We start from the raw sequence: 27,622 nt of genomic DNA, 5'->3' as shown, positions 1-27,622 counted from the left end.
AAGGATTCACTCTAATGCAAATGGCTGAAATGTACAATATAAAATATATTAATTGCAATTTCAATTGCTCATAATTAGGGTTAAGGATTTGAACAAAACCTTAACCCTAAGTATTACAATTTGGAGCGTTACTTATCTCGCACCCTTTGTGCTACGGGACCGAATGATACTTTAAATTGTGTGGGGTTTTGAGAATCAATCACTCTTATGATTTTCATTGAATGACAAATCATGGAAGAGGGGACACAATCCAGAAGCAGCCACATAGCATGTCATCATTTATTGTTTTTGTTTTTTTTACATAGCCTCTCAAATAGTAATAATAGCTAATTGTTTTGTTTTCAATTATGTTCAGTGCAACTGCTTTGTTATCTTTTGTGTTTCCTCAAAAGATTTCCCCCACAAAGCAGCTTTTCTGAATTCCTGGCATTGGCAAGCATGCAGAGAAAATCCTCACCGTGGAGTCAGTTTTGTAGCTCAGCCAATGACATTGTTTGTCTGTTTGTTGTTCCTCTCTCTCTTCTGCCCTCTAGGAGACATTTGATGTGAGCGTGCTGCAGTTCACAGTGTCACCTACAGGCGGCCTGTCCACTGTGAGGCTTTTGTTAGAGGATTTGGAGTGCATTAGTGAAGGTCTCAATCAGAGCAGGCAATGGAGAGACAGGGATTGAGAGGAAGAAAATAAATGAGGGAGGGAGGAGTTTGTGTCGCAGACATACATGTATATACAAACCCGACAGAGTGGAAAGAAACAAAGCAGGTGGGGGACACAAAAAAGGAGAAATATATACAGATACAAAGCAAGAGATGGAGCTGTGTGAGATTTTAGACTGTCCTAATCTGGGACACGAGCAGTGCTGAGAACTAAACAGGTCATCCGAAACTCACATAGACATATGGACAAGATGGGGGCCAGTCGTCCACTGCCCAGCTCGCCCAAGGGTAAGTAACAGCAGACACAATAGAAACTGTATGAAGGATGTACATTTTGATATACATTTTCTTTTCCTCTCAGATTCATTAAGTGTTGCAATAGAGGTCATCAGTGTGAGCACAGAACTTGTCGAGGAGGAACTAAAACCCTATTTGGAGACAATGCTTAATGTTGCCATTGAAAGAAGTGAGTATATCATGTTTTTGTTATATATATAAAAAAATTTTTTTTAATTTATTTGAGCTGGATCAAGAATGTACCTGTAGTTGTATTGGTGAACATGTCTAACTAAACACTTAAGTCATGTCTAAATAAACTTGAGAAAGAAGTGATTCCCTGCGGTCTTGTATAGAACTAGTTGAGGACTTGTTTACAAAAAATCATGCCCTCTGAGCATTATACAGGATGTAATAATATTTTGTGACATTTATTTATACATTATGCCTTTATAAAGTAGTTTCATTAAAAGAAAGTAAAATGAAACTGTTGTCTTATTATTATGAGCTTGTTTGAACTAGTTAGATGCAGAATGTGCCAGAACTTTGTGTGAGGTCTGAAAGCTGCTTAGTGTGTATTGTAATTACTCTTTGGCTTTAGACATCAGTGAGGCTACTATCACAGGCTATTATGCCTCTTTTTTGGAATACTCGATTCTGATTGGTCGATCCCAGCACTCTATGGTTGAACATTTTGCGCAAGGACCTCCAAACTGTTAATTACATTTATTTTATAGCTATGCTATAGGTTCATGTTTTTTGTACCACTCTACATATTCTTCCTTCTCACATATTCAAATAATTTAAACTTTAATCAATGCTTGATGTGTAAAAAGCAGGCTAATGTACAGTCAGATTATGTACTGAAATGATAGTGTCAGGTTTATTTTTACGATCATTGACCTGCTGACTGTGCATTATCCCTTGCTTATCACAAATCATTTGGGCATAAGTGATAAACCATACTTACTATGTCAACGAGGGTGGCTATGAGAAGGTACGAAAACAGAGACGCTCTAATCCGTGTTTGTCTCTTTGAGAGCCATTGAGTGACAGGAACGATTAGCCAGACTGTTCACTTGTACGCAAGCGTTCAGATAGCCAGCTGTGAGTGACATCTGTAGTTTGTGGAAACATAATTTGTGTGAAAGTGCAAATGTTTACTCGAGCAACTGGACAATGGTCTAGCTTGTTGGAAACAGTTGATCCAATTTGTTGGTCTTTCAGAGGGATGGGTTTGTAATATATATATATAATACCGTAAAAATGTTCGTCTCTGTACAATTTTAAAATACATTTTGGTTACACTTTTTTTGAAGGTGTCCTTGTTACAGTGTAATTCTACATTTAAGTACTGAGCAACATTATTTTAACATGTTACTATAGGGTTATGGTTAAGATTAAGGTTTTGGTTAGAATTAGTTGCATGTAATTATTATGTAATGTGTTCTGTTTATGTAACAAGGGCACTGTAAAATAAAGTGTTACCGAAAGTTTTACTACTTTTAATTAACCAAGAGCTCATTAAATTAATAAAAATATAAAAAAAAAACAGTTAATACATTTATTTTACAAAAGATTGTTCAAATAAATGCTGTTCTTTTGAACTTTCTATTAAAAAAATCCTGAAAAAAAAGTAATAATGGTAATGATAAGAACTGCTTCTTGAGTGGCAAATCAGCATATTAGAATGATTTCTGAAGGACCATGTGACACTGAAGTCTGGTTTAATGATGCTGAAAATTCAGCTTTACCATTGCATGAATAAATTACTTTAAATTATATTAAATTAGAAAACCGTTATTGTTTATTGTAATAATATTTCACAAAATTACTATATAACTGTAAGCAACCTTAATGAGCATAAATGATTTAGTTTAAAACAATAATGCATTTTACTGACCCCAAACATTTTGCATAGTTGTGTATCTCGATTGTTTAGAATGAACATGTGTTTCCCCTGCCCTAGAGAAAGGCATATCCGAGCAGGTGGTAGAAAGCGGGATCCTCCCTGTTATGGCTCAGATTTTAAGAAGGAAAAGCACTCTCACTACTCACACTGCCAGACTAGTAGCTGAACTGGCCAGAGACGGTAAGAACAAATGTTTTATGTAAACTGTTTTTGTGTTAATAAACATGTTTATGTTAATGTTTTTATTATCTAACTGTATACTTATATAGTTGATGAGCTCTAAATCTGTTTATTATTCTATAATTTCTTCTTTAGCTCCTGTGAGAGAGCAATGCTTTGAGACGGGCATTGTGTCTGCCCTTGTGACCTTACTGCTAAGCCAAGACCAGGACCTTCTCTTTCACGTCAGCCAGGCCATCGCCAGGATCTGCTATAACAGCAGTGAGTGGACCTGAACTTTTGCCCTTTTCTCTTCTAAACCAAAGATTTTAAAAGCAGTACTGATGTGAAAGGGCATTAGTCATATTTCATTGAGTAAGACTCAGACTTTAATGAAATTTGAAGCACCCTATCTCTAAATACAAAGGTATTGAACGAGAGGCAATTGTATTTCAGCCTTGAACCTGAATCTGAGATGATGTGGCTCAGAATAAAGAGTGGTTTCAGAAAATAGTTAATATTTAATAGTTTCATTTTTTGAAAGTGTTTGAAAATGCATGTTTTTCAGTGGTAATGGTGTTTTGGTTTTGTTTTGGTTTTTTTGCCTGCCTTTTGTAATGATTACACTGGAACAGATGGTGTTCACATAAGAGATAGAGAAGTGGAGCTTTCAAGAGCTGTGTGTGAACACTGCTGGATAATATTTAATGTTACAAACTGTAAAATACTTACTGGCAGGTTTCGGAGTGAAATAACCCTTAAATAGCTTACGGCAGCTGCTGTTTTCAGAGAACGTGAAGAAAGATCACACCAGATTTTTAAAGGGATACTGAAACAAAAAAAATTCTGTCATCTTTTACTCACCCTCATGTCATTGACTTTCTTTCTTCAATGAAGCACAAAAGAAGAAATGTTGAGAAATCTCTCAGTGTCAAATGGGTTTCCAATGTGTGTTTGTTTTTTTCAAACACATTCTTTTGTGTTCCGCAGAAGAACGGAATGCTTACAGGTTTGGAACTATATGAGGAATGTTGACAGAATTTTCATTTTTGGGTGTATCCCTTTAAGAGGCTGGCAACTTCATTGCAGATTTTTAGGAGAGCTAAGATGAAAAACTGAGCTGAGGCGCCCCTAAGTAGAGCTTAGCACCATATATCTTGATGCTGACCCTGGAGTTTGAGATGTAAGTGTGATTACTTTCTTGCCAGACTTGCAGCAAGAGCGATTCCTGAGGCTCGGAGCTGTCCCACGACTGGTGTCGGTTCTTCTCCAGCACAGTGGAAATGAGGCACTGCAGAGCTCTTGCCTTATGGCCCTCTGTAACCTGGCTGACATGGGTGAAGAGGACGGCTCCATGCTCTCCTGGGAGAAAGGGGCATATTTCGGCGAAGGGGAACATGTGTTCCGTGGGACCTCGCGTTACTGTTTCGGCTTCTCTTCGGCTGTGACGTTGGTCAGGCTGAAACAGTGGACTAACGGCCAGTACTCTGTGGCAGTAGAAGTGATTCAAAGGTGCTCCACAATGCTGTGGGGCGCAAAAAACGGCCACCAAACTGGACACCGCTTACCGAACTTTGCCCACCTGGGCAGCTGCCCCAAATTTTATAAAGTTATCAAATGCTCAGTGAAGAACATACCGAGAAACAGGAATCTGAGGGCAGCCGTGCTTCATACCCTCATGTGAGGCTTCATCGTAGTGCTTTTGGATTTATTAATAAGGTGGCCTAAACAGGTGATCTGGTGTTAACCACGTCCTGACATTTAAGGAGCTCATTTCAGCCATTTGTATTAGAGAATGGATCTGAAAGCAACAAAAAACATGGAATATTACCGCTCTTGGTTTCCTATTGCTAAGGGTACCAAATGAGTGCTAGAATCACAACCCAGGTCACAAGACACGCTGTGTCCAGGCAGTTTAAGTCTTAGATGCTGGCTGTAGAGCATGAGAACAGGTGGACGCCGAGCTGCAATCTGCTAGCCTTTCTGAACTATGATTAGTCCATAAGAGGCCTTACAGTAGTGGATTATCCAGACCCAGTGTTCAGGGTCAGAGCAGCTACACTCACCCAGGTCACAATATGCAACCATGTTTGCAAAATGCACCAAGGGAAATAGATTTATAGATGAAAATGGTGATTTATGTTTACATTTTTTCCCACAGACTTGGAAAAAGTTGAAATATTAAGGGAATATTAATATTGTGTGACTAGATTTTGCTTTTGTGTAGAGTAAAACCCGCTCAAGCTACACTACTGTTCAAAGAGTCGGTAATATTTTTAAATGTCTTTGAAAGAAGTCTCTCCGAGTTTGCATATATTTGATTAAAAGTACAGTAGAAAAACAGTAATATTATTACAATTTTAAATAACTTTTCTATTTGAATATATTTGAAAATGTAACTTATTCCTGTGACGGCAAAGCTGAATTTTCAGTGTCACATGATCCTTCAGAAATCATTCTAATTTGCTGATTCGCTGCTCAAGAGACATTTCAACTGTCAGTGTTGGAAATGGTGGAAACTCATATTATTATTTAATTTTTTTAGGATTTTTTGATTAATAGAAAGTCTAAAGGAGCAGCATTTATTTCAAATAGAAAGCTTTGGTTACATTATAAATGTCGTTACTGTCACTTTTGATCAATTTAATGCATCATTCCTGGCTTTTAAACATACTGTCCCCAATCTTTTGAACAGTTGTGTATGTCCAGTTTGTAAGTGAATCATTCTTTTGAATTGGCTCTTTTCAATGAATCAATCAAATGGACCGATTCAATAGCGATCCCTGTGACACTACGTGGGACAAGAGGTTTGGAGAATGGCTTTTAAACAAAATCCTTATCCATCATAAACAACTGGAAAGGTCATGGAAATGTATGGGTCAAGGGTTCGGTAAGTGTGGGAACCCTGTGGTACAACTGGACTGTAGTTTTACCTCCTGCATCGTCACACAAATGTTCTGATGGGACTGTTATTATTTTTAAATGAAGTTATTACAAGAAAACTCATTCACAAATGTATGCTATCAATAAACCTTTTCTTTTAACTTTTAATTTTTATTTCATTTGATTTTTTGACATCAGCCTTGTTCTGAAAAAACACTTCCCCCTTAAATACAAGTCTACCTTACTTTTCAAAGAGAGGGAGGTTGGCATTGAGTGGATGTTGTTCAGTGAGGGCCCTGTACTGTGTCAGCGGATCCCAGTGGGTGCCATTGCCTGACCAGCTCCTGTGGTTTGCTGACCATGTCGTTCCAGTGTTCCAGTTCTCTTCCCCTTGCATACATGAACGGCCCAATGACCACAATCCCCAGCGACACTGGCATTAAAGACAAAATAGAGTGACTCAGTAGAGATACATAGGTGACTGACAATGGTGCATCAAAAATAGCTGTATGTCTTTAATTTTTAATCACATATATTATCAGTATAACAATTTCAGTGAAAAGTTTAATAAATGAATATGATCAGCACAAATTTGTTTAATTAGTGACCTATAAATAGTGTAGAATTTTAAATGTTATTCATTTTACACCACATTTGTTTGTTTTAAATATTTCTGAAATGTACATTTTCTTTGTTGTAACCAATATCTTTTGTAGTATGCAACATTACCAAAATATCACCAACATATGGTTACCAACATTCTTCAAAATATATTCTTTTGTGTTTAGCAGAAGACAGAAATTCATACAGGTTTGGAACAACAAGTGGGTGAGTAAATGATGACAATCTTTACATTTTTGGGTGAACTATCCCTTTAATAATAGCAGGATAGTGCAGGTGAGTGGTGCCCTGTCGTCTTGGAAATGATTGCTTGACATTTACCAGGATCTTTTGTGCTGGGCTGCTGAAGCTGTAGTGTCAGAAAGGCTGTGTCCAGCTGAATGGGGAGGAGTCTGAAGGTAAGCCTCTCATTAAAGGATGGATCACTTCCTTTTGCCACAGAGGTCATCTTGTTTCTCACCACCTGATTATGCATCTTTAGAGAAACCTGGGCACACACACCTGTACCATTCATTTTACACGTGAGTTAAAGGTGCAGAGACTTCTTGTAACATGCGTTGTATTCTTTACTGCTCTGTTTCTCACCTGCATCACTGGAACACTGCAACCCTCGTGCTCGTAAAACAACCACAGTGAGGCGGTGTAGGGACTGATTGTAGTTCAAAGACACCTGGATGTCACCATTTTTTGAGAGGGGCTACAACAGCAGAGAAAAACACACATTCAGTACGTATAGTACAGCACACTTTCCCACAAAATGCTCAGAAATCTGATTAAAGCCATGGTTCACCATAAAATGAAAATTCTGTTTTTCACCTTTACTGTATGTCATTCCAAACCTGAATGGTTTTCTTTCTACTGTGGAAGTTATACAGGTTTGGAAAGACTTGAGGGTGAGTAAATGATGACAGAATGTTCATGTTCGAATGGATAGTTCACCCAAAAATATAAATTCTGTCATTATTTACTCACCCACAAATTGTTTCCTGTAAGTTTCTTTCTTCTGTTGAACACAAAAATATACATTTTTAAGAATGTGGATACCCTAACAGTTTCTGTTCCCTATTGACTTCAATAGTATTTTTTTTCATACTATGGAAGTCAATGGGGACCCCCAACTGTTTGGTTAGCCACATTCTTCAAAATATCTTCTTTTGTGAAAGAAACTCACACACGTTTAGAACAAATTGAGGGTGAGTAAATGATGACAGGTTTTTCATTTTTGGGTGAACTATTCCTTTAATATCCTAAGATCTCTTAAAGTATCATACTTGATCACTTTCATTGTCCAGATCCCTCCATTGCACTTCGCCGGCTGCCTCCTTTATTTCAGAATGTCTGAGGGGGATCAGAATGTGACCCACTAGATGGTGCTTCTTCTGATGGTCCACAGTGTACATGCTCATATTCAGAGAGCATTGGTCAACACAGCCATTAGATACCTGTTAAAAGGCATAGGAATCAGGTTATTTTGACCATACACTACCATCCAAAAGTTTGAAGGCGTTTTTAATTAAGGATTAATTAATTAAAAATAAGGATTAATTAATTTGATCAAAAGGGTCAGTAAAGACATTTATAATGTTACAAAAGCTTTTTTATTTCAAATTAATGTTGTTCTTTTGAACTTTCTATCCATCAAAGAATCCTAAAAAAAAAATTCACAGGTTCCACAAAAATTTTAAGCAGAACTGTTTTCAACATTGATAATAATATGAAATTTTATTTGAGTACAAAATCAGCATATTAGAATGATTTCTGCAGGATCATGTGACACTGAACACTGTGAAGACTGGTTGATGGCTGCTGAAAATTCTGGTTTTCCATCACAGAAATAAATTGCATTTTAAAATATATCAATTTTTATCTATCAATTGTAATATTTCACACAAAAAAAATCTGATCAAATAAATGTAGCCTTGATGAGCATACTGTATGTGACTTCTTTCAAAAACACTGAAAAATCTGGTAACACTTTACTTAAAGCCTTTATATATAATATATTAATAATGTATTAATAATGCTTTGTAATACACCTTATAATGTGTTGTATGGTCCCATGAATAATTGTAAACAGTTCAAATACATTATAATACTTCGTTACACCTTCAGAAAGTATAATGTATAAAACACGACAAACAACCAATTTCAGATGTAACCATGAATCTCTCCAAATATTATAATCCATTTTAAATTTGGCTGCAAATATTTATAAAAAGATATCACTTACATTATGAATACCTTTACAGAGCGTTATACATTAAGTCTTATCTTAGTACATTTTTAAATGTTGTTATTATTATTATAATTTTTTTTAAATTGGGGATTAATTTGAAATTAATGTGTGTGGTAAAATCAACAGCTAAACTTGTATTGAACCCAGAACATTCCTCTAAGCGCTCTATTGTGAAACCTGCAAGCAACGGCCAATAGATGGAGACATCAACTATGAATTGTCTTCTCTGTTTTCAAGAAGTTTCTCAATTTTTTAGAACAGAAATGTTTTTAAAAATGAATCCACAAACAAATCATGCAACGCTCGTCCAAAGCACTTGAATCTTCATAGAATGAGGACAATTTTGCTGTTGTACCCACATCCAGAGAGACCATCTTAGATTGCTAATGTTCAACAGAAGATACTCTGTACCTGAAACACAAAGGTGTCGTTGAACTGCGGATGACATCCTTTCCGCCGTGCTTTGGCCTGCCGGTGTCGTCGGTCGTCAGACGGCAATAGCTGCAGTTTGACCAGTGTGGCGTTACTCTGGCACCGAACAGGCAGGTTAGCGGCTCGGAGCAGAGACACCACCAGCTGCTCTCTCTCCTGCTGGTACCGCAGAGCGAACCACAGACGAACGGCTGAGCCGTTGGGAAGGGCCCATTCACTGGGTTCCTCTGGGAGCTGGTACAGGTCTGGCCTTATGGAGCCCAGGGGAAAACAACCTCAAAAACCACAGAGCAGAACGAAAGACAGTCATAAGATTCTTCTTATACTTTCCTTTTTATCATAATTTCTGACATCAAATGCCTTTATTCCAGTCCTGACATACTCCCTACTGTCAGAGAGCCTCGCTGGCTGTGCAGGTCCGGATGGAGTTCCCATTCCTCAGTATACTCTCTTCCCTCTTTCCCCTCGTTTAATTGGGATGTTCTCTTGAATTGAGGAGGCACGACGAAAGGAACATCACCTGAGCTGTGAAAGTTCAAAGGTTATAAGAATGCTCTTCAATCCACATTACATGTCCGTATGTATATATATACACTGTAAAAAAAATTCTAACCTCTCCAAGTCAACATTTTGTAGTGACCGGTCACATTTAAATGTTTAAATTGGCCCAAGTGCAATTCTTGTTGCAATAGTCTGTTAACATTGGCTCAATGAGAAATAATGCGTCAGACTAATTGAAAAATGTAGATGTTATCAGACACTAGAAATGTTTGACTTGGGGATGTAATTTTTTTTTACAGTGTATATATATATATATATATATATATATATATATATATATACTGTATCATGGTTGTACAATGGTTGTTGGTGCCAGACGGGCCGGTTTGAGTATTTCACAATCTGCTCAGTTACTGGGATTTTCACGCACAACCATTTCTAGGGTTTACAAAGAATGGTGTGAAAAGGGAAAAACATCCAGTATGCTGCAGTCCTGTGGGCGAAAATGCCTTGTTGATGCTAGAGGTCAGAGGAGAATGGGCCGACTGATTCAAGCTGATAGAAGAGCAACTTTGACTGAAATAACCACTCGTTACAACCGAGGTATGCAGCAAAGCATTTGTGAAGCCACAACACGCACAACCTTGAGGCGGATGGGCTACAACAGCAGAAGACCCCACCGGGTACCACTCATCTCCACTACAAATAGGAAAAAGAGGCTACAATTTGCACAAGCTCACCAAAATTGGACAGTTGAAGACTGGAAAAATGTTGCCTGGTCTGATGAGTCTCGATTTCTGTTGAGACATTCAGATGGTAGAGTCAGAATTTGGCGTAAACAGAATGAGAACATGGATCCATCATGCCTTGTTACCACTGTGCAGGCTGGTGGTGGTGGTGTAATGGTGTGGGGGATGTTTTCTTGGCACACTTTAGGCCCCTTAGTGCCAATTGGGCATCGTTTAAATGCCACGGCCTACCTGAGCATTGTTTCTGACCATGTCCATCCCTTTATGACCACCATGTACTCATCCTCTGATGGCTACTTCCAGCAGGATAATGCACCATGTCACAAAGCTCGAATCATTTCAAATTGGTTTCTTGAACATGACAATGAGTTCACTGTACTAAAATGGCCCCCACAGTCACCAGATCTCAACCCAATAGAGCATCTTTGGGATGTGGTGGAACGGGAGCTTCGTGCCCTGGATGTGCATCCCACAAATCTCCATCAACTGCAAGATGCTATCCTATCAATATGGGCCAACATTTCTAATGAATGCTTTCAGCACCTTGTTGAATCAATGCCACGTAGAATTAAGGCAGTTCTGAAGGCGAAAGGGGGTCAAACACAGTATTAGTATGGTGTTCCTAATACTCCTTTAGGTGAGGAAAATAAGTATTTGAACACCCTGTTATTTTGCAAGTTCTCCCACTTAGAAATCATGGAGGGGTCTGAAATTGTCATTGTAGGTGCATGTCCACTGTGAGAGACATAATCAAAAAAAAAAAAATCCAGAAATCACAATGTATGATTTTTGAACTATTTATTTGTATGATACAGCTGCAAATAAGTATTTGAACAACTGAGAAAATCAATGTTACTATTTGGTACAGTAGCCTTTGTTTGCAATTACAGAGGTCAAACGTTTCCTGTAGTTTTTCACCAGGTTTGCACACACTGCAGGAGGGATTTTGGCCCACTCCTCCACACAGATCTTCTCTAGATCAGTCAGGTTTCTGGGCTGTCGCTGAGAAACACGGAGTTTGAGCTCCCTCCAAAGATTCTCTATTGGGTTTAGGTCTGGAGACTGGCTAGGCCACGCCAGAACCTTGATATGCTTCTTACAGAGCCACTCCTTGGTTATCCTGGCTGTGTGCTTCGAGTCATTGTCATGTTGGAAGACCCAGCCTCAACCCATCTTCAATGTTCTAACTGAGGGAAGGAGGTTGTTCCCCAAAATCTCGCAATACATGGCCCCGGTCATCCTCTCCTTAATACAGTGCAGTCGCCCTGTCCCATGTGCAGAAAAACACCCCCAAAGCATGATGCTACCACCCCCATGCTTCACAGTAGGGATGGTGTTCTTGGGATGGTACTCATCATTCTTCTTCCTCCAAACACGTTTAGTGGAATTATGACCAAAAAGTTCTATTTTGGTCTCATCTGACCACATGACTTTCTCCCATGACTCCTCTGGATCATCCAAATGGTCATTGGCAAACTTAAGACGGGCCTTGACATGTGCTGGTTTAAGCAGGGGAACCTTCCGTGCCATGCATGATTTCAAACTATGACGTCTTAGTGTATTACCAACAGTAACCTTGGAAATGGTGGTCCCAGCTCTTTTCAGGTCATTGACCAGCTCCTCCCGTGTAGTTCTGGGCTGATTTCTCACCTTTCTTAGGATCATTGAGACCCCACGAGGTGAGATCTTGCATGGAGCCCCAGTCTGAGGGAGATTGACAGTCATGTTTAGCTTCTTCCATTTTCTAATGATTGCTCCAACAGTGGACCTTTTTTCACCAAGCTGCTTGGCAATTTCCCCGTAGCCCTTTCCAGCCTTGTGGAGGTGTACAATTTTGTCTCTAGTGTCTTTGGACAGCTCTTTGGTCTTGGCCATGTTAGTAGTTGGATTCTTACTGATTGTATGGGATGGACAGGTGTCTTCATGCAGCTAACGACCTCAAACAGGTGCATCTAATTTAGGATAATAAATGGAGTGGAGGTGGACATTTTAAAGGCAGACTAACAGGTCTTTGAGGGTCAGAATTCTAGCTGATAGACAGGTGTTCAAATACTTATTTGCAGCTGTATCATACAAATAAATAGTTAAAAAATCATATATTGTGATTTCTGGATTTTTTTTTTTTTTTTGATTATGTCTCTCACAGTGGACATGCACCTACGATGACAATTTCAGACCCCTCCATGATTTCCAAGTGGAAGAACTTGCAAAATAGCAGGGTGTTCAAATACTTATTTTCCTCACTGTATATGCAATGAATGATACAGTATAAATCTTATATTATTGTCATTTCTAGACAAGCAACAACTGTTATTTACCCATAGCTGCTGCTCTCTGATGTCTGAAGCACTGGAGCGGTGCATCGTGGGATTGTGGGGGTGGTTGGTGTCAGTCCCCTGTAGAGTGTTTGAGTTCGCCTCTTCCTCCACAGTAGATAGACTGATAGGCCGAACAGCAACAGGAACAGAAATGCTCCAGACAGTCCACAAGCCAGTGCTACAAGTGGATCTAATGTCACAGACACGGAATAAACTCAGCTGACGGTCACCCTCACCTCTCACTCAGTGTTTCATACAACAGAGAACATGGCTTTGCATTAACTAAACCTGCTGTGTGACACCATTGGACAGTCTCTTTCTCTCATGCCTTTTAAATAGACGTGTCAAGTGTCTTGTGTCAACACACGTTAGTGGAGACCTGCATGCAAGAGGTGGAGCACATTGTGTTTCTGCTGCTCAAGAAGCACAGTATTTCTAGAAAAACAACCTGTTTTCTCCTTTACTTTAAGGGAGTTACTGCAGCCACCTTAAGGAATCCAGTGCAGGTGAACCAGAACTTTGTAACAGGTATAGTAGTTGATTTAATACAGCTCATCATTCAGAAATTAAAATTAAAACTTACATGGAATAATTATATATTAAAATGTAAAATATATTTAAATTAAAAAAATTTAAATAAAATAATACCATAATGTTAAGCTTGTTTGCTTACTTTTAAATTTAGTCAGTGCTAACCTTTTTTTAAATGTTCATAGTAAGTTTTTAAATGTCTATAGTAAGTCATCATAGTGACCCAAAATTAAAATGATGTCATCATTTACTCAACCTCATGTCATTCCAAATCTGTATTATTACTTTCTTCTGTGGAACATATAAGAAGATATTTTGTCTCCATAAAATGAAAGTCAGTGGGGTCTGTTGTTTTGGACCCCACTGACTTTCATTGTAAGACAAATCTATTCTTCAAAACATCTTTTTTTTGTGTGTTCAAATGATGACAGAATCTTAATTTTTGAGTTAACTATCCATTTAAATAAGAATTTGGCATTTATGATACCAACTGATATCTGTAAGCTAAAAGTGTGAACTATATATTCATTTAAGTGTACATATTTACAATTGCACATTCTAATGCCTCACTGGTCAATAATTGTTCAATTGCACATGAAGATTATTAGTGTACAGGGGGTCAACCATATGTTCAGCAGCGTCTAATGGCATATCACATTATCAAACAGAAATACATGTCGCTATGACAGCACTAAACCATCATGTCTGGAAAAAAAAAAGCTTTGGTGTAACTAACATACATAGTACATAATAACGTGTCTGGCGCAACTTATTTTAGGTCACATTAGATGACAGAGCACTGATCAAATATTTGCAGCCTGGTAAAACAAACAATGTATGTTTGTCTTAAAGATCCACTATCACATAGTATTATATCTGTGTAAAATAGGTCTCAAGTATATGGTTTGTACAACAGTTTCCAATAATCCTCTACTCACCAGCCATGGATGGCCACAGTCTAACTCCTAACTGAATAAAGTGTCTTGCTCTCTCCAATACAATCACCAATCAACGGTTTCCCATTTTGCCCAGAGGCCGTCTCATTGGCACTCTTCCTGATGTCCCATTGAGAGTAAGCTGTGGCTTCTGACAGCCTGGTCACCCTACAGGAGAGTACTACAGTCTCCCTGAGGCTTCCCAGGTTAGTTAATCAACACCGTACACTGGTTTAAGCAGGTGTGTAATATGTGCTCTGCCAGTTGCAGTATTTATTTCCAAACAAACACAAAACCTTGATGCAGTGCAGTGAGCATACACATAGCACACTACATGGACTTCCAACCTAAAGAGCTATTGTGGCAATTGTTTAAAGCTAGTTCGGATTTCTTTATTTTAACATGTGGATGTTACTACTCTTACTTTATGGAACCACCACAGGGCTCATAGACTGTGGTTTAATAACTACAGATTGAATGTTATCAGAATCAGAATCAGAATCAGAATGAGCTTTATTCGCCAAGTGTGCACAAACACACAAGGAATTTTTTGTGGTTTTTACAGGAGCTCTTGGTACATACATACATATATGACATTAGAACAGGCATTTAAATGAGAACATAAATAAATAGAATAAACAATAATAATAGTTCTAGTATACATCTGAAACAGAAGACTTACTTAGGCCTATGTACAGATTTGTGCATTGTGTGTACAGCTCTATAAATAAAATGTGTATATGTATTTACACAAAAAAAAATGGTGTCCACAAGAGCCTAGTTTGCATTCACTAAGTGTTAATGAATAACTCATGGACAACAGGGGAAGTTTATCAAGGCTGTGATCAGGCAACACGTCTGCTGTTCCCACAATACATCTAAATGTAGTTAACACGGCATTAGATTGCAATAAAAACTTACTGTAAACTCATCTCAGATTTCCTACATAGAAGAAATCTAATTGAATTGAGTAAATTCCAATAAATTTTGATGTGTTCAAGTGAATATATAATGTATGAATATATAACTAGCTAGCAACAGTGCATGTTAGCACTACTCCAATATATTTGCGTCCGAAATCGCATACTTCCCTACTATATAGAATGTGAAAATATTATGTGACAAAAAAAGTATGTCCAAAGCAAAAAGTACCCAGTTAACCTACTACTTCTGGCAAGAATTTTAAGTGTGCTTACGATGGACACTTTACTGTTCCATGAGGCCACGGGAGAGGATTTGTGAATGGGAGTGAAGCGACGCAACTGGCGCTGGTAGGTCACATGATAATGACAATATGGCAAATGTAGTACATCAATATCACATTCATACTATAAAATACATACTATTCTTAATGCTCGCAAAGCTTTGCAGTAGCTGGCCCCAGGTTATGGAACAAATTGCCGTCATCTATCAAAACAGCGTCCGCAGTGTCTGAGTTTAGAAGTCTTTTAAAAACCTATTTGTACTCTTGTGCCTTTAATGTATTGTGAATGTTTATTTTAATTTTGGGGATGGAACTAGATATTTCTTGTACAGCACTTTGGTCAACCAAGGTTGTTTTAAATGTGCTTTATAAATTAAAAAATAAAAAATAAATAAAAAAGTAAGTACTTATTCAAAATAAGTACCTACTCAAGTGAGTTTGCGATTTTGGACGCCACCATAGATACATGTAATCTAGTCCCATGCAAAGCATGCTGGGAACCCAAACCAGTTTGACTTTATGTCAACAAAGATTTGTTATGTAGTCCCAACAAATGGATTTGAGCAAATACACCTTTAAAACTGATTTAAAATAACAACAAATAGACAGCATCTGTGTTATTATGCCAACAAAATGTCCTTACTGCAACAGGTTTCAAACGTCTCTGTAAAGACGGGAAAAAACATTCAGGTTTGTTAAAGGGCGATTAAAAATGAGTTAAACAGCATGTTTATACACAAAACAGCATGTCACGATTTTCTTTTTGTTTTACCTTTGAACAAGAATTATTATGGAACAGGTAATCTGTGAGATTGCAATGACAAGTATATGAACAGGTGAATCAGATAGATGAGTCACAGACATATATCATAATGGTTTCCCAGCACCACAAGAGACTGTTTTCATTGTTCCCATGACAACTTAAAAAAAGGCATGATGAAAATTCATCGGGCTCCTATTGACCATGGCTGTTTCTATAGCAACAGGAAGAGAGAGACTGGATGAGTAAGAGGCAGGAGCTACGTGTGTGTGAGAGAATGAACATGTTATGTGTAAGAAAGAGTATTTATTATATTGATTCGCAAGGATATCGGATTTCCTTTTCTAACAACTCAATAGAATCTACATGTAATCCCATCCCTCACCTCATACACACACTTTCACACAATTCCACCCCCCTCCATTGGGCATACAGTGCTTCTTGGCTACCCACCATTTCTGTCTGTGTGTCTTTGCACCTCCTCCCCCCTCCACCATGGATTTCCTCTCAGAGAGGGAGTGTGTGGTGTGTAATCAGCTGACAACAACTGATAATCCAGCAACACACCCACTCTGTCCTGTTCACTTAGAGTGGAGCGAGAGAGCACAAGTGCAGGAGAGAAAAGAAGTGAAGGAGGCGGAAGCTGTCTGGACTGAGGGGAAGGAGACGAGAGGAGGAAGTGGGAGGTATGTACATGTGCGTGTGTGTGTGTGTGTGTGTGTGTGTGTGTGTGTGTGTGGAGGGAGGGAGGTTGTTGATTTACCTGTGGCCATGAGGGAAACCGTAGCTGTGTCTTTATAAAGTAAGTGCTGCTCAGTGTGAAAGGAATGGTTTTTAAAAAGGGGGGGAGTGAAGGTGACAAGGAAGAAAAGACAAAGGATGGCACAGGGCCTTGATTGGACCATGTATACTTGCTAGAAAAACCAAAAGGTGAGATCTTTCTTGTTTGATTTTCTTGTATGGGATGAGAGGTTCATTCAGTGTTTATATTTGCTTGTGTGTAAGCGTGTGTCCCAGTCTGAAGCTAGTACGGATGGGTGGAGGTTAGCTTGTGGGTTGAGGTGGAAGAGGAGGGTTAACAGTGAACACCTTGTGTGTTATTTTTAGATGCAGTTGGAAGATAAGTATTTTGTTCTCCCATGATAACTGAGGAGAGATAACATCCGTCATTATGCTAGAGTCACAGTCATTTGTGCTGGTTATTTTCCTGGTCTGCTTTATTGTTGTTATTATTATTGAAACACTCTACTAATAATAAAATAAATAGTGTGAAATAACTGTAATAACAGTATTAACACTTGTTGCGAAATAGTGCCACCCTTTAGATACAAAACAAAAGTGTAGGCCTATACTTTATCATTTTATGAGTTATCTATTAATATTTGTGGATTTGATTTAGTTTATGAGCTGGATGCTGAACACTGGCTTTAGCACACATGGGCTTTAGATCTTCTGCTCCCATAGAATCAAACAACTTTTCATGAGAACATGTCATCTGAATTATAGACTGTGCACAAACACAATGAATCAGAGATTTGTTAGCTTTGTGAATGTTGCGTATTCCAGCTCTGCAGAAATCTGCTGAGCTTTCTTCCGAGTTTTGCATATGCAGATGCTGTGTGGGCATCCTTGGAAGTTACATGTATATGGTATGATTCAACTATTAGTCACAGATGGCCTAATCATTAAGTATCCACAAAGATAACACAAAGGTTGCAAGTTTATTTCTGAGTTTACTCCTGAAAGTTCTGAAATGCTTTTGAGGCATTGCTTCAAAGAACATTCCCTGCACTTAGTCTACTGCAAGTTGCTTTAAAACAGTGGCACCTCAATAGCAAATAACAAAATAATTCTGAATTAAAGTGTGCCTTGAATAGCCTTCACAGATTAGAGTATGAGTGTGTTGTATTTTGGATTCAGCTGTATGTTTGTGCTGACAGTAGGGAGTGACAGACCCAAAAGTCTGGGCTAGTGGCTAAAGTGGCTAAAGTGTGATGTAAACATGAACAGACCTGACACACATTCACTCTGTGCTCTCGAGAGTTCATAGAAATGATAAATACTCTCACAGTAAAGATTTTGAGGTCCAATATACCATGAAGTATAGAACAGTTTGCAACATTCTACCTCCTGTCCTTTTTGGACCATGTGGTGTGGAATTGGCCACCTGTGCTAGAGCCCCATGTGGATTAAATGTCCTTCTGAGAGAAGCTGAGAAATCCATGTTGTAGCTAATGATCTTAAGACTTAAATTGGGTTTATCCATCTGTAATCTGGCCAATTATCTAGGGAGAGATACCTAGACATCACTTTGTCCTATTCACTTTAATTTAGTAAGGACAAAATAAATCTCAGCTTTATACCGTAAAAGTAAAGGTTTAAGGGTCATGCAGATTAATCAGAAATTCAATGGATTGTCTTGTAGACAACTAAAGAGAGGAAGAATTGGTGTGCCTCTTCTATCTTAAGAAACGTTTAATCGTTTAAAATATATAGTGTAAATAAATAAGTTTTAAATCATTAATATTAATTATACTTTTTATACTTAGTTGTATCATTGTCTGTCTTTCTTTACCAGTAGATATTTCACTATGGAGGAAGGACAACGACCTACATCTGAGATCTACCTCCCAAGCATCAGCCTTGGATCTGTTGATGCCGAAGCAGTGGAGGACTATGAGCTGCCAACCATTTCTTTATCCAAAAGCTCTGTAGAAATGGTGAGTGGACCGCCTCAACGAATGGAGCTGGCATGGTATCGTCAGAATTTGCGCAAGAGTGTCAGCAGTTCAGCATGCAGTCAAAGGCCTATCAGTCTGGGTGGACCAGCGGCTGGAGTTCCTGTGAATGTTTGTGACCATGAACAGGGGAGCCTGTGCAGTGGCAACAGCACCCCTGAGACTGTAATCTGGCATGGAGGAACTGCAAAATCCTGGAGCTTCATGGAGGACTCCCCCAGAAGGACTCCAACGCAGGATCTATTCCTGGGGCAAAATCGGGTCCATAGTGGTGTGAACTGTGTTCCACACTCGCCATCCACAAATAGAGATTTAAGGATGAAGGGTCTGGTTTGCAGGGAGGGATGTTGTCGATGTTATGGACCTGCAGAGAACCTGACAGGATGCAGCTGTTGCAGATTGGCTTGCAGAATGAGTTCTTCAGGTTTGAGCAACAGCTTCACACCACAGGGAGTGAATACAGAAGACCATGCTCAGAGCAACTGTGACGGCCATCATTTAACTGCATGCCATAGATCTACCTGTTCTGGTCACATGATGAACACTGCCTGTTTAAGAAATGCTTGCAGTGTTGTTCCATGCCCTGGACATTTGATATCTCGGCCACCTTGTGCAGGAAACCCCTGTGCAGGACAAAGATCACTTCTTCATTCAGGCTTGCTTGGTTTTCCACCACTTGTGTCATCTGTCAGCGAGACCAGACTTGACAGCCGGAGTACAGGTCATTGCTGTGGATCCGAGTTAAGGGGGCAGAACTCCTCCTGCCTTAGAATAGACCGGACAGGTCAGACTGGTCTTAACAGGACAGTCAAAGATGCCACGACCATGACATCTGACCATGAAATCAGAAATATTGGTGTGCAGACCATGTCTGATCCCCTTGTTTCCCCTCTTTCTCACGTGTTTCCTGAAATTAGTCTGAGAGCGGATTCTACCTCGGATGCACCTTTGACAATAGAGCACATGTGTCATAGGACCCCTGTAAAGGAGGTGGAATGGGATGCGGAGGGTATGACCTGGGAGGTGTATGGTGCAGCTGTGGACCCTGAAGAGCTTGGCTTGGCAATCCAAAGGCATCTGGAAATTCAAATCAAAGAAACTGCAGCCGCTGCAGCTGTGGCTGCTCAAACGGAAGACTCCACGGACAATACCAGCAGCCTGGCACTGCAGTCCACGCGACGAAAGAAGAGTGAAGGCATTGTAAAAACACTGCGCAGTTCTGCATGTTGTGCTAACCCCAGTACTGTGGGAGACTAAAGCAAACAGTGCAGGGCCAGAGCTTGCCTTATCGGTATGTGGGTGCCTCGGTTAGGCGTAAGGTATAGAAACGGTACAACTTTTGCTGCAAGGTGGAAATGGATGGAAAAATGGCTAATCTAGAGCTAATTGTCCTTCAAATAATATATCTAAATATTTCAAAGCCTTGTCTGCTTAGCTATCAAAGCCCCACTATTGGATCAGTAAAGTGGTAATGTTCAGAGAAACACTGAAAGCTCATGTTGCACAGAGCTACCATTTAAAGGGGTCATAGACTGGATTATTTTATTATTTTATAATGTTTCCTGGGGTGCCCTTATAATGTTAGTATGATTTTATCATAAAAAATTGTCATAATTTATAAATAAAAGGCATTTTTCCAAGCCTGATTTTAGCCTCTGATTTGAACGCTCTGTTTTAAGGGGCGTGTGTCTGCTGTGCGACTTCAGTGTAAACTCCCACTGCTGTGATTGGCTGACATGTTTGCATATGAAATAGCTAGTATTACATGTGGAACTCTCTCTAAAACTTTTACTACGTTTTTACTATTACAGCTAACGAGATTAAGGAATCGTGAAAAGTATTGATCATAATGATCTATTCCCATCACATGAAAGGTTGCAGTGATGAGCATTGAGCAGATGACAGACAGTCTGTTGATCGCATATGAAAAGATCTTATCATTGCAACGCAATTTCGGCACTTTCACGAATGCTTTCACCAGAGGTGTAAAATCCTAAGTCTGTTTGCAAAGCCTGCGGTGAAATTTTCCAAATAATCCACAGTGAAATACACCGAATACAAACAAATAATGCACTGCTGAGACATTCACATTGTTGGGAAAAATAACCCACTATCCTAGCATTAGGATCGTTTGGAAGGTAATGGTATTATTGATCCTGTATCGATCTTTTCTCATTCTCAAGTCACTGTTCACTAACGCTCCAGTGGGCGGGGCCAAAGCTGCCCTGTGACGTCACAAGTCTCCACTTTTTAGATCCTGTCGTTTGCTGGCCTTGGTTTCAATAAAAGCAGTTTTTGGAATTACAAGAAAGTTTTGAGTTTTGAAACTTACAGGGTATTTTTATAGTATAACAAACTCTTAACTGTCAAACATTTGAATTCTCAGTCTATGACCCTTTTAAAGTTTACAGATAACGGTGTGTTTTTCCAATACTTCACACATGGCCTTGGCATCTTTTGGATGCTCTTTTTTTGGCAAAAAATTCAGAAATTATGATTTTGGTGAGCACTGAGTATTAGCAATTTTGAAACCGCTAATTATTGGCTAAATGTGTCTGTTGTGCTTGTTGGATTTTGAAAAGCAAATAGCAGATTAATGAGCATCAGCTAGGGCTACGTTAAAATTAATGGAGCTCTCGTACACCCTGAAATGCTTCCTGGAGCAAGATCCGAAGGCTAGTTCTATAGTCTATGATTAAGATGGATTTAGATCTCTTTGTTTTCTGATCTCACAGATTCATTAAACGGTTTGTAGTCAAATACAAGCTACAGCTCTCGCTCTCTTTTTGGCTGTTGTTGTCTTTTGTCTTGATGTAAATGGTGATTGGTAATGTTTTGACCTGGTGGGTTAGAGTGGGCTCTAGGCTAGAATCAATGCACAGTGCTAAAAATATGAAAGGTAGGGTAGACAATTACGGAGTGGCTAGCAATAGCAAGCTAGCTCTGAAAGCATAAGATCCCACCCTCTCTTCAGAGCGTCTCCAAAGCCAAAACTCCTCCAAAACACACAGCCAGAGCAGAGTTTTCAAAGCGTCACAAGAGACGGCATTAAATTACCTTGTACAACCTGTATCACCATTACTTGTACAACCTGACTACAGCAGATTTATTATGTCATTGATAGTGTTACCATAGAAACGTATAAATCAGAGTCTGAGGACGTGAACCGCTCTGAGTAGAATGTCACAGGTGGCCATCTCTTAGTTACGGTAGTTATGCTGTGAACACAGCAGAAGTTTATTTGTTTTGGTTCAGGAGGAACTGTAAAAAGTGGCTACTGTTTGTTTGTGGCGCTCGGTGACTGCGTGTCTACAAGTCTGCATAGCCTCGTGAAACTTGCTGATGGTGTGTTGTCTGCGCGAGCAGGGTGCGTGGAGATATGGAAATACATATGTGGTTGCAATTTATTGTACAGTATGTGCACGTACGTGTACTTACAGTGTACTTACCTAAGAAAGTAGTGGGCAATACAAGGCAACTACATGGGTTAAGGTTAGGTTTAGGGCTAAGTTTAGGTAATTATTATAATGTACATGTGGAACTGGACTGTAAAATGAAGTGCTACCACATACGTTAACAGGTAGGACATCCTATCATTGCATTCGGACCGAACATTTTTTGGTCTCGAGACTTCCACAGAAGATAAATGTAATTGAGAGATAAACAAAAAGTGAAAAACATTCCCTACCCTAGCTTTAATGCTCATGAGGTTTGTGGGTGTGTAAAGCTAGGTTGTTATCAAACCTTCCTGTAGCTCAAACAGTAGAGCGTTGGCGTTTGCAACACCAAGAGTATGGGTTTGATTCCCAGGGAAAGCAAGAACTGATAAGATTGTAAAATGTGTACCTTGAAATGCAATGTGAGTCGCTTTGGATAAAAGCTTCTGCAAATGCATAAATGTAAATGTAAAACCTACTCATAATTAGTAAATATAGACTCAAGGTCAATATTCCCACACTTCTATAGTACACTATGAGCTGAAACTAAGCCCCAGTCTTATGCCCAGGGACAATCTCAATAAATTATCAAATTAAAACATGTACACTTGGAATTTGGTGCCAAAATCTGACCTGAAAAAAATCTTTACGCTATTTTCATGTCACAATTTAATAAATCATTGTTGTTTTTTTGTGTTTGTGTCCTATTCAGAACCTGTGCAAGGACAAAGATAATTTTACATTTCCACATCATTTTACGTTCATAAATCATAGTTTTTTGTCATGTAATATCACAAAACGGTTTGTTCATTATAATGTTAAAATATTCAAGTTTAATTGCTTCATTTAAGTAAGAGTTTTACTGTTTTTTATGTACATCATGATCACATGTGCTATATCACTATAGCATATACAGAATCAGTCATGATTTTGTGAAAGTTAGGGATTGTAATTAGAGCAATCTCTGTAATGTTTAGATTATGTTCATTTAAATAGCATGGATGGACCTTATTGTATGTAAGTAAATGTGTATCTAGAATCTCTGACCAAATTAACAATATGTGCTGCACAAACTGCTTTTGTTTTTCTTTGCCAAAGCAATGTTTTCTTTTGATATTTTTTTGGACCAGAGCATTGTGATTTAACATAACATAGATATTACTGAATCAACACCTTACAGTATGATGAAAACAAGCTTTCTATAGGCTTTCTACAGCAAAAACTACACTAATGTGTTTTAATATTGAGAATAGTGAATGTCTTGAAAAGTATGAGCAACAATAAAACATTTGGCAAACAATATTCAGTGTCTTTTATTTTGATTAATTTATTTTGAGATTCCTCGTTGGCTTGCTGGCAATGGGATTTCTCTTTGTTTGTGAAGATCATGGACAAGAGAGGGACATGAAAACATGTCAGAAGGTCCTGCTAAACTTGGTGAACTGTGTTCTAGTAGATTGCCCTGGACATTTCCATGGCTCTTTCATTGTAACTTTGACCAATTGGATGAGCAGGCACATTCCCTGGTATTGACTGTCCTGTCCCTGAGCAGGTGATCCCTTTTTGGAATAAATACAACAGGTGAGCAGGGACACATCCTAAACAAGAATAATAAAACTCCATTCAGCCTGAACATAGTTTCATACATATAGTAATTAAATTAACATCTCAGCATCTCCTGTCTTAAAATCTGCTCCACTAGAGCAAACAACTTTGAAATACAGTAGGTTTCACAGGCCTTATTGTATATCTCCATTTTGCTTCTTATGCCCTCTGCTGGTATCATGAGAAACATGTTCACATTGCTATTAAATCATGCAAACTATACTGTATAAATCTTCCGTCCTTTACTATCTTGAACTCATGGAAGTTTAGCTAAAGCTATAGGCTAAGGATAAGACTAATTGTAAAGTCTATTATGTAAATGAAGTGGTGGTTTAAGGTCCAGCTGAAAAGTGATGTCTATCCGCAAAGTTCAGGCTATATACAATCACCATTGTGCCCTTGAGCAAGGCTTGCTCCAAGGGGATTGTTTCTGTAATGAGTGGGCTCACTTTGGATAAACGAGTGCCTGCTAAGAACAGGTTCTGCTAATATTTAATGAAATGAATATATAAATGACACATGGATCAGTCATAATCTTGTTAATTATTTGTCAGGGTTTTACCAAGGTAAATTTGGAAGGCAGCAGAAGGTCATGTGAAGGCCAGCACTTCTGCTCATCCATACATCTAATAGCATGGCGTGACTGTAAGGAGGCTACTGGCAATCTATTCTGGGAGAGTTGTTTTGCAGTGGCAAGGGACGGGCTGTAGCTGAAAGTGCTGATGGGACTCCCATGATCCCCTGGGGCCAGCGTGTTCTGAAAACCCCCAGCTACCCCACCAGAACAATCCAGGATTGGGAGGAGTATTGTGAAAGTGCTTTGTCCCAATGACAGGGGTGGGGAGTGCACAAAGAATGGCCTCTGCACTAGGCATGGTATAAATGGGTAATCACCAGAGCGCAACACACAGTTTACTGTAGATCATGGCAGTAAGGAGCCCATTTTTTCCACTGTTGCTAATGCTGCTGGGTCTGGCGCTGGACAGAGCCTCCACCCATGCATTCAACCCTAGTCGCCTTCAACAGCACAAAGTCCTCCACCTTGGTGAGAAATTAAATGAACGCTAACCACTGACATCTTTCAAGTGCATTTCAAGTGGTGCTATCTTGAGAAGAAAAAAAAAAAACTGAATTTACACTTATTTCTATGTCTTTCTCAAAGATCCAAATATGGATTTCCTTTCCTTCTTTCCTCTCCTGGTACAACACCTTTCATTTGCTTCCACATAAATCCTGTGTACCTTGTGTTTGCTTGTCTACATGGTACTTTAACTGGCATTGACTTAAGTGTTGTTCTGTCCTTAGACTGGCCGAAGGACTGTGGCCTGCCTCATTTCAAACCAAACACAGTGGAGCGTATCGTGTCGGGCAATGAAGCGAGACCTCATTCCTGGCCGTGGCAGGTCTCACTGCAGGTAAATTATACTTGAAATGACACAGTATTACTCAAGGTGTAACAAAAGAGGAAGTCGCTGATGCTTGTGCCTATTTTAATAGGTTCGTCCCAGAGGCAGTAAACATTATGTTCATGTGTGTGGAGGGACTCTGATCCATAAGAACTGGGTTCTTACTGCTGCTCACTGCTTCCAGAAGTAAGGCAAAGCATAAGTTTATCACCAGTAGGGTAGAACTAAGAGCGCTGCTCTGCTGGGCAACTTTTCTAGTTGTTTTCCCCTTAGATGTCATAATCAACCAACCACTTTTTGTATCCCTCTTGTTGACCAGGGGAAAAGCAGAGGATGCTAGTAGCTGGCGTATTGTTTTGGGTAAGCATCAACTGAAAAGATCAGAGTCCGCTGAGCGTACTTTCCCAGTGAAGAGGATCTACAGGCATGAGCACTTCCGTTATCCAGCCCACAGTGAGCTAGACTATGACATCGCATTGGTTAAAGCTGCCACGGACATCCCGACCACTAACTTCATCCGCTATGCCTGCCTGCCGCGCAAGCAGATCAACCTTAAACCAGGGCACTACTGCTGGGTGACCGGCTGGGGGGACACACGAGGTAAAATGTGTATCATAAGCCTTTTGTGCTAAGAAAGTTCGGTCTTGAAATATGATGGCTGGTTTATCTATGGCATCATTGACTCATAGATAAAGTATAATGAGTGTAGAGTAACACCCTCACTCAGAGCAGTTTCTACCATAGAAACTGGTTAATTGTATGCCCCTGAGGTGAAAACAAAGAGCACTTTAATGTTTTGTTGATATCGCTGAGTTTACAAAGGTAGGTGATCCACTTATCCAGAATATGGGTTTGGCATCTCTTCTTAGGTGGTAAGGAAAACGTGTCACTTGCTGAGGCACTGAATCAAGCTCGGCTCCCAGTCATTGACTACAAGACCTGCCGGCAGAAGAAGTTCTGGGGTGACCGCGTGCGAGACTCCATGATTTGCGCTGGGTTCCGTGATACAGAGGGGACCCCAGCTGCATGCCAGGTGAGAAAACTATTTAATGGGGAAATGTATCATGGTGCCCCATATTCAACTCTATTCATACCTTCTCTGTGGCTTTTCTTCCTAAAGGGTGACTCTGGTGGCCCTCTGCTGTGCCAGGTGGGGCGTGACCGCTGGGAGGTCCATGGCATTGTGAGCTTCGGTCCTATTGGATGCACGGTGGAGAACAAGCCCAGCGTCTTCACTCGCACCGCAGCCTACATCCCATGGATAGAGGCTACACGCATCAGGGACTTCTTCTTGCACTGAATTCCCACCTCCAAGAATTATTTGCCCACATTTGTAGGTACAGGAAGAGTTGTGAAAGCAACTGATTTAGTGCCATGCCCCGGTCTGGGTCTGGCCCATGGACCTGCTTATCCATTTGTGGTCCGTGCACTGAGAGCTGGTGTACATCATTGCAACCACCAGCCACCAAGTTAGGGTAGTTTGCACTGGTTTGTGGGTCGTTTCACCGCTATGCATGTGAGATTCTCCTGGGCTTTGTTATAGTACATGAACTACAAAGTTAGAACTGCTTTCAGCTAAATCACATTGATCTCCACATTGTGTTCAGCAAGCCAAGCAACATTTTCTGTAAAACAAGTCCTGGCTATTCTACATTACACTCATCAGTTCAGTTGGCCTTGTTTTTTCCTGTAAGGAATGGCATGTACATTTGCCCTCTCTTGGGTAGTCCGGTATTCAGTCCCTAAGGTGCTTTGACGGTCAACGTCAAGTAGTGATAAGAACATTTCACCTGTTGAGGAGACAGTCTCCCTTTTATACTCCAGTTCTTTTTACCGAACAGGCTAGGTAATTTCCACACAGGACGGATATTTATATTTTACACTTTAAGATGCTACAAGGAATTCATGCATACAATTTTCATACATTTCTTTATAATCATTATTCTGAGAAGGAGCTTTAATTATTGCATCATGCATCCATCGCTCAATTATTCAAACTACAGGGAGAGTGAGTTAGTGGTACAATACTACTAGGATAATAGGATGACATGACAACTCGTAGACATGTGTGAATGAATACTGTAGCATATAAGGTCATAATGAAGGACATTCATTCTGTAATATTATAATTATCATTCCTCTGTACTCTACACATTGACTGTAGAAATAAAGGTTGACCTGCTTACAAATAAACCATTTGGAAAACAAGACCCCTATCAATTCATTTCTATGCAGTCAGGACAGTTAAAACATTTTAGTACATTA

At 39.5% G+C, this 27,622-nt stretch overlaps 4 protein-coding genes and 1 long non-coding RNA gene across 9 annotated transcripts in view; 4 read left to right on the top strand and 1 right to left on the bottom strand.

Moving 5' to 3' along the window:
* Nucleotides 1–27,622, top strand: part of LOC309485064 — a 153,003-nt gene that overhangs the window by 123,918 nt on the left and 1,463 nt on the right. The gene's annotated exons all lie outside the window — the stretch shown is intronic.
* LOC309485054 (rap1 GTPase-GDP dissociation stimulator 1-B) lies at nucleotides 191–6,052 on the top strand. Its single transcript, XM_082151662.1, has 5 exons — nucleotides 191–942; nucleotides 1,016–1,120; nucleotides 2,900–3,022; nucleotides 3,158–3,283; nucleotides 4,210–6,052. Exons 1-5 carry the CDS (start codon nucleotides 897–899, stop codon nucleotides 4,683–4,685), a joined length of 876 nt encoding a protein of 291 aa, XP_082007788.1. The 5' UTR covers nucleotides 191–896; the 3' UTR covers nucleotides 4,686–6,052.
* syt15 (synaptotagmin XV) lies at nucleotides 5,664–14,367 on the bottom strand. The gene is made up of 8 exons (XM_082151649.1): nucleotides 14,211–14,367; nucleotides 12,742–12,931; nucleotides 9,556–9,698; nucleotides 9,153–9,448; nucleotides 7,777–7,947; nucleotides 7,091–7,202; nucleotides 6,827–7,006; nucleotides 5,664–6,317 (listed from the first exon to the last, which is right to left on the bottom strand). Exons 1-8 carry the CDS (start codon nucleotides 14,215–14,217, stop codon nucleotides 6,169–6,171), a joined length of 1,248 nt encoding a protein of 415 aa, XP_082007775.1. The 5' UTR covers nucleotides 14,218–14,367; the 3' UTR covers nucleotides 5,664–6,168.
* Nucleotides 14,282–23,648, top strand: LOC309485042 (uncharacterized protein). 5 transcript variants are annotated; one of them, XR_014201028.1, is made up of 4 exons: nucleotides 14,282–14,413; nucleotides 16,761–16,857; nucleotides 18,750–22,808; nucleotides 22,845–23,648. XR_014201028.1 is itself a non-coding variant. In XM_082151643.1 (3 exons), the coding sequence occupies exon 3, from the start codon at nucleotides 18,763–18,765 to the stop codon at nucleotides 20,164–20,166; it is 1,404 nt and encodes a 467-aa protein (XP_082007769.1). In that variant the 5' UTR covers nucleotides 14,282–14,413; nucleotides 16,761–16,857; nucleotides 18,753–18,762; the 3' UTR covers nucleotides 20,167–23,648. The 5 variants fall into 5 exon arrangements, 4 of the variants coding, with proteins under 4 accessions (XP_082007769.1, XP_082007768.1, XP_082007771.1 ...); XM_082151643.1 differs by having other exon boundaries at nucleotides 18,753–23,648; XM_082151642.1 differs by having other exon boundaries at nucleotides 18,750–23,648.
* Nucleotides 24,857–27,565, top strand: LOC309485052 (chymotrypsin-like elastase family member 2A). The gene is made up of 6 exons (XM_082151660.1): nucleotides 24,857–24,996; nucleotides 25,257–25,366; nucleotides 25,449–25,543; nucleotides 25,677–25,957; nucleotides 26,227–26,390; nucleotides 26,478–27,565. Exons 1-6 carry the CDS (start codon nucleotides 24,876–24,878, stop codon nucleotides 26,655–26,657), a joined length of 951 nt encoding a protein of 316 aa, XP_082007786.1. The 5' UTR covers nucleotides 24,857–24,875; the 3' UTR covers nucleotides 26,658–27,565.

Source organism: Leuciscus leuciscus (genome assembly GCF_965113295.1).
Source record: "Leuciscus leuciscus genome assembly, chromosome: 21".
NCBI classification, from domain to species: domain Eukaryota; kingdom Metazoa; phylum Chordata; class Actinopteri; order Cypriniformes; family Leuciscidae; genus Leuciscus; species Leuciscus leuciscus.
Note: the sequence above shows the minus strand (reverse complement) of the source record. Positions and strands in the feature narration are given on the sequence as shown.

Bases quoted from the DNA above. Each gene is read 5' to 3' on its own strand.
- LOC309485054 (XM_082151662.1), top strand. From the start codon at position 897: ATGGACAAGATGGGGGCCAGTCGTCCACTGCCCAGCTCGCCCAAGG. The intron at 943-1,015 runs GTAAGTAACAGC...TTTTCCTCTCAG, and splicing joins ACTGCCCAGCTCGCCCAAGG to ATTCATTAAGTGTTGCAATA. The intron at 3,284-4,209 runs GTGAGTGGACCT...CTTTCTTGCCAG, and splicing joins CAGGATCTGCTATAACAGCA to ACTTGCAGCAAGAGCGATTC.
- syt15 (XM_082151649.1), bottom strand. The intron at 7,203-7,776 runs GTATGATACTTT...CTGCTGTTGTAG, and splicing joins TGGACAATGAAAGTGATCAA to CCCCTCTCAAAAAATGGTGA. The intron at 7,007-7,090 runs GTGAGAAACAGA...TGAATGGTACAG, and splicing joins GCAGTGTTCCAGTGATGCAG to GTGTGTGTGCCCAGGTTTCT.
- LOC309485042 (XM_082151643.1), top strand. From the start codon at position 18,763: ATGGAGGAAGGACAACGACCTACATCTGAGATCTACCTCCCAAGCATC.
- LOC309485052 (XM_082151660.1), top strand. From the start codon at position 24,876: ATGGCAGTAAGGAGCCCATTTTTTCCACTGTTGCTAATGCTGCTGGGT. The intron at 25,544-25,676 runs GTAAGGCAAAGC...CTTGTTGACCAG, and splicing joins GCTGCTCACTGCTTCCAGAA to GGGAAAAGCAGAGGATGCTA. The intron at 26,391-26,477 runs GTGAGAAAACTA...TTCTTCCTAAAG, and splicing joins GGACCCCAGCTGCATGCCAG to GGTGACTCTGGTGGCCCTCT.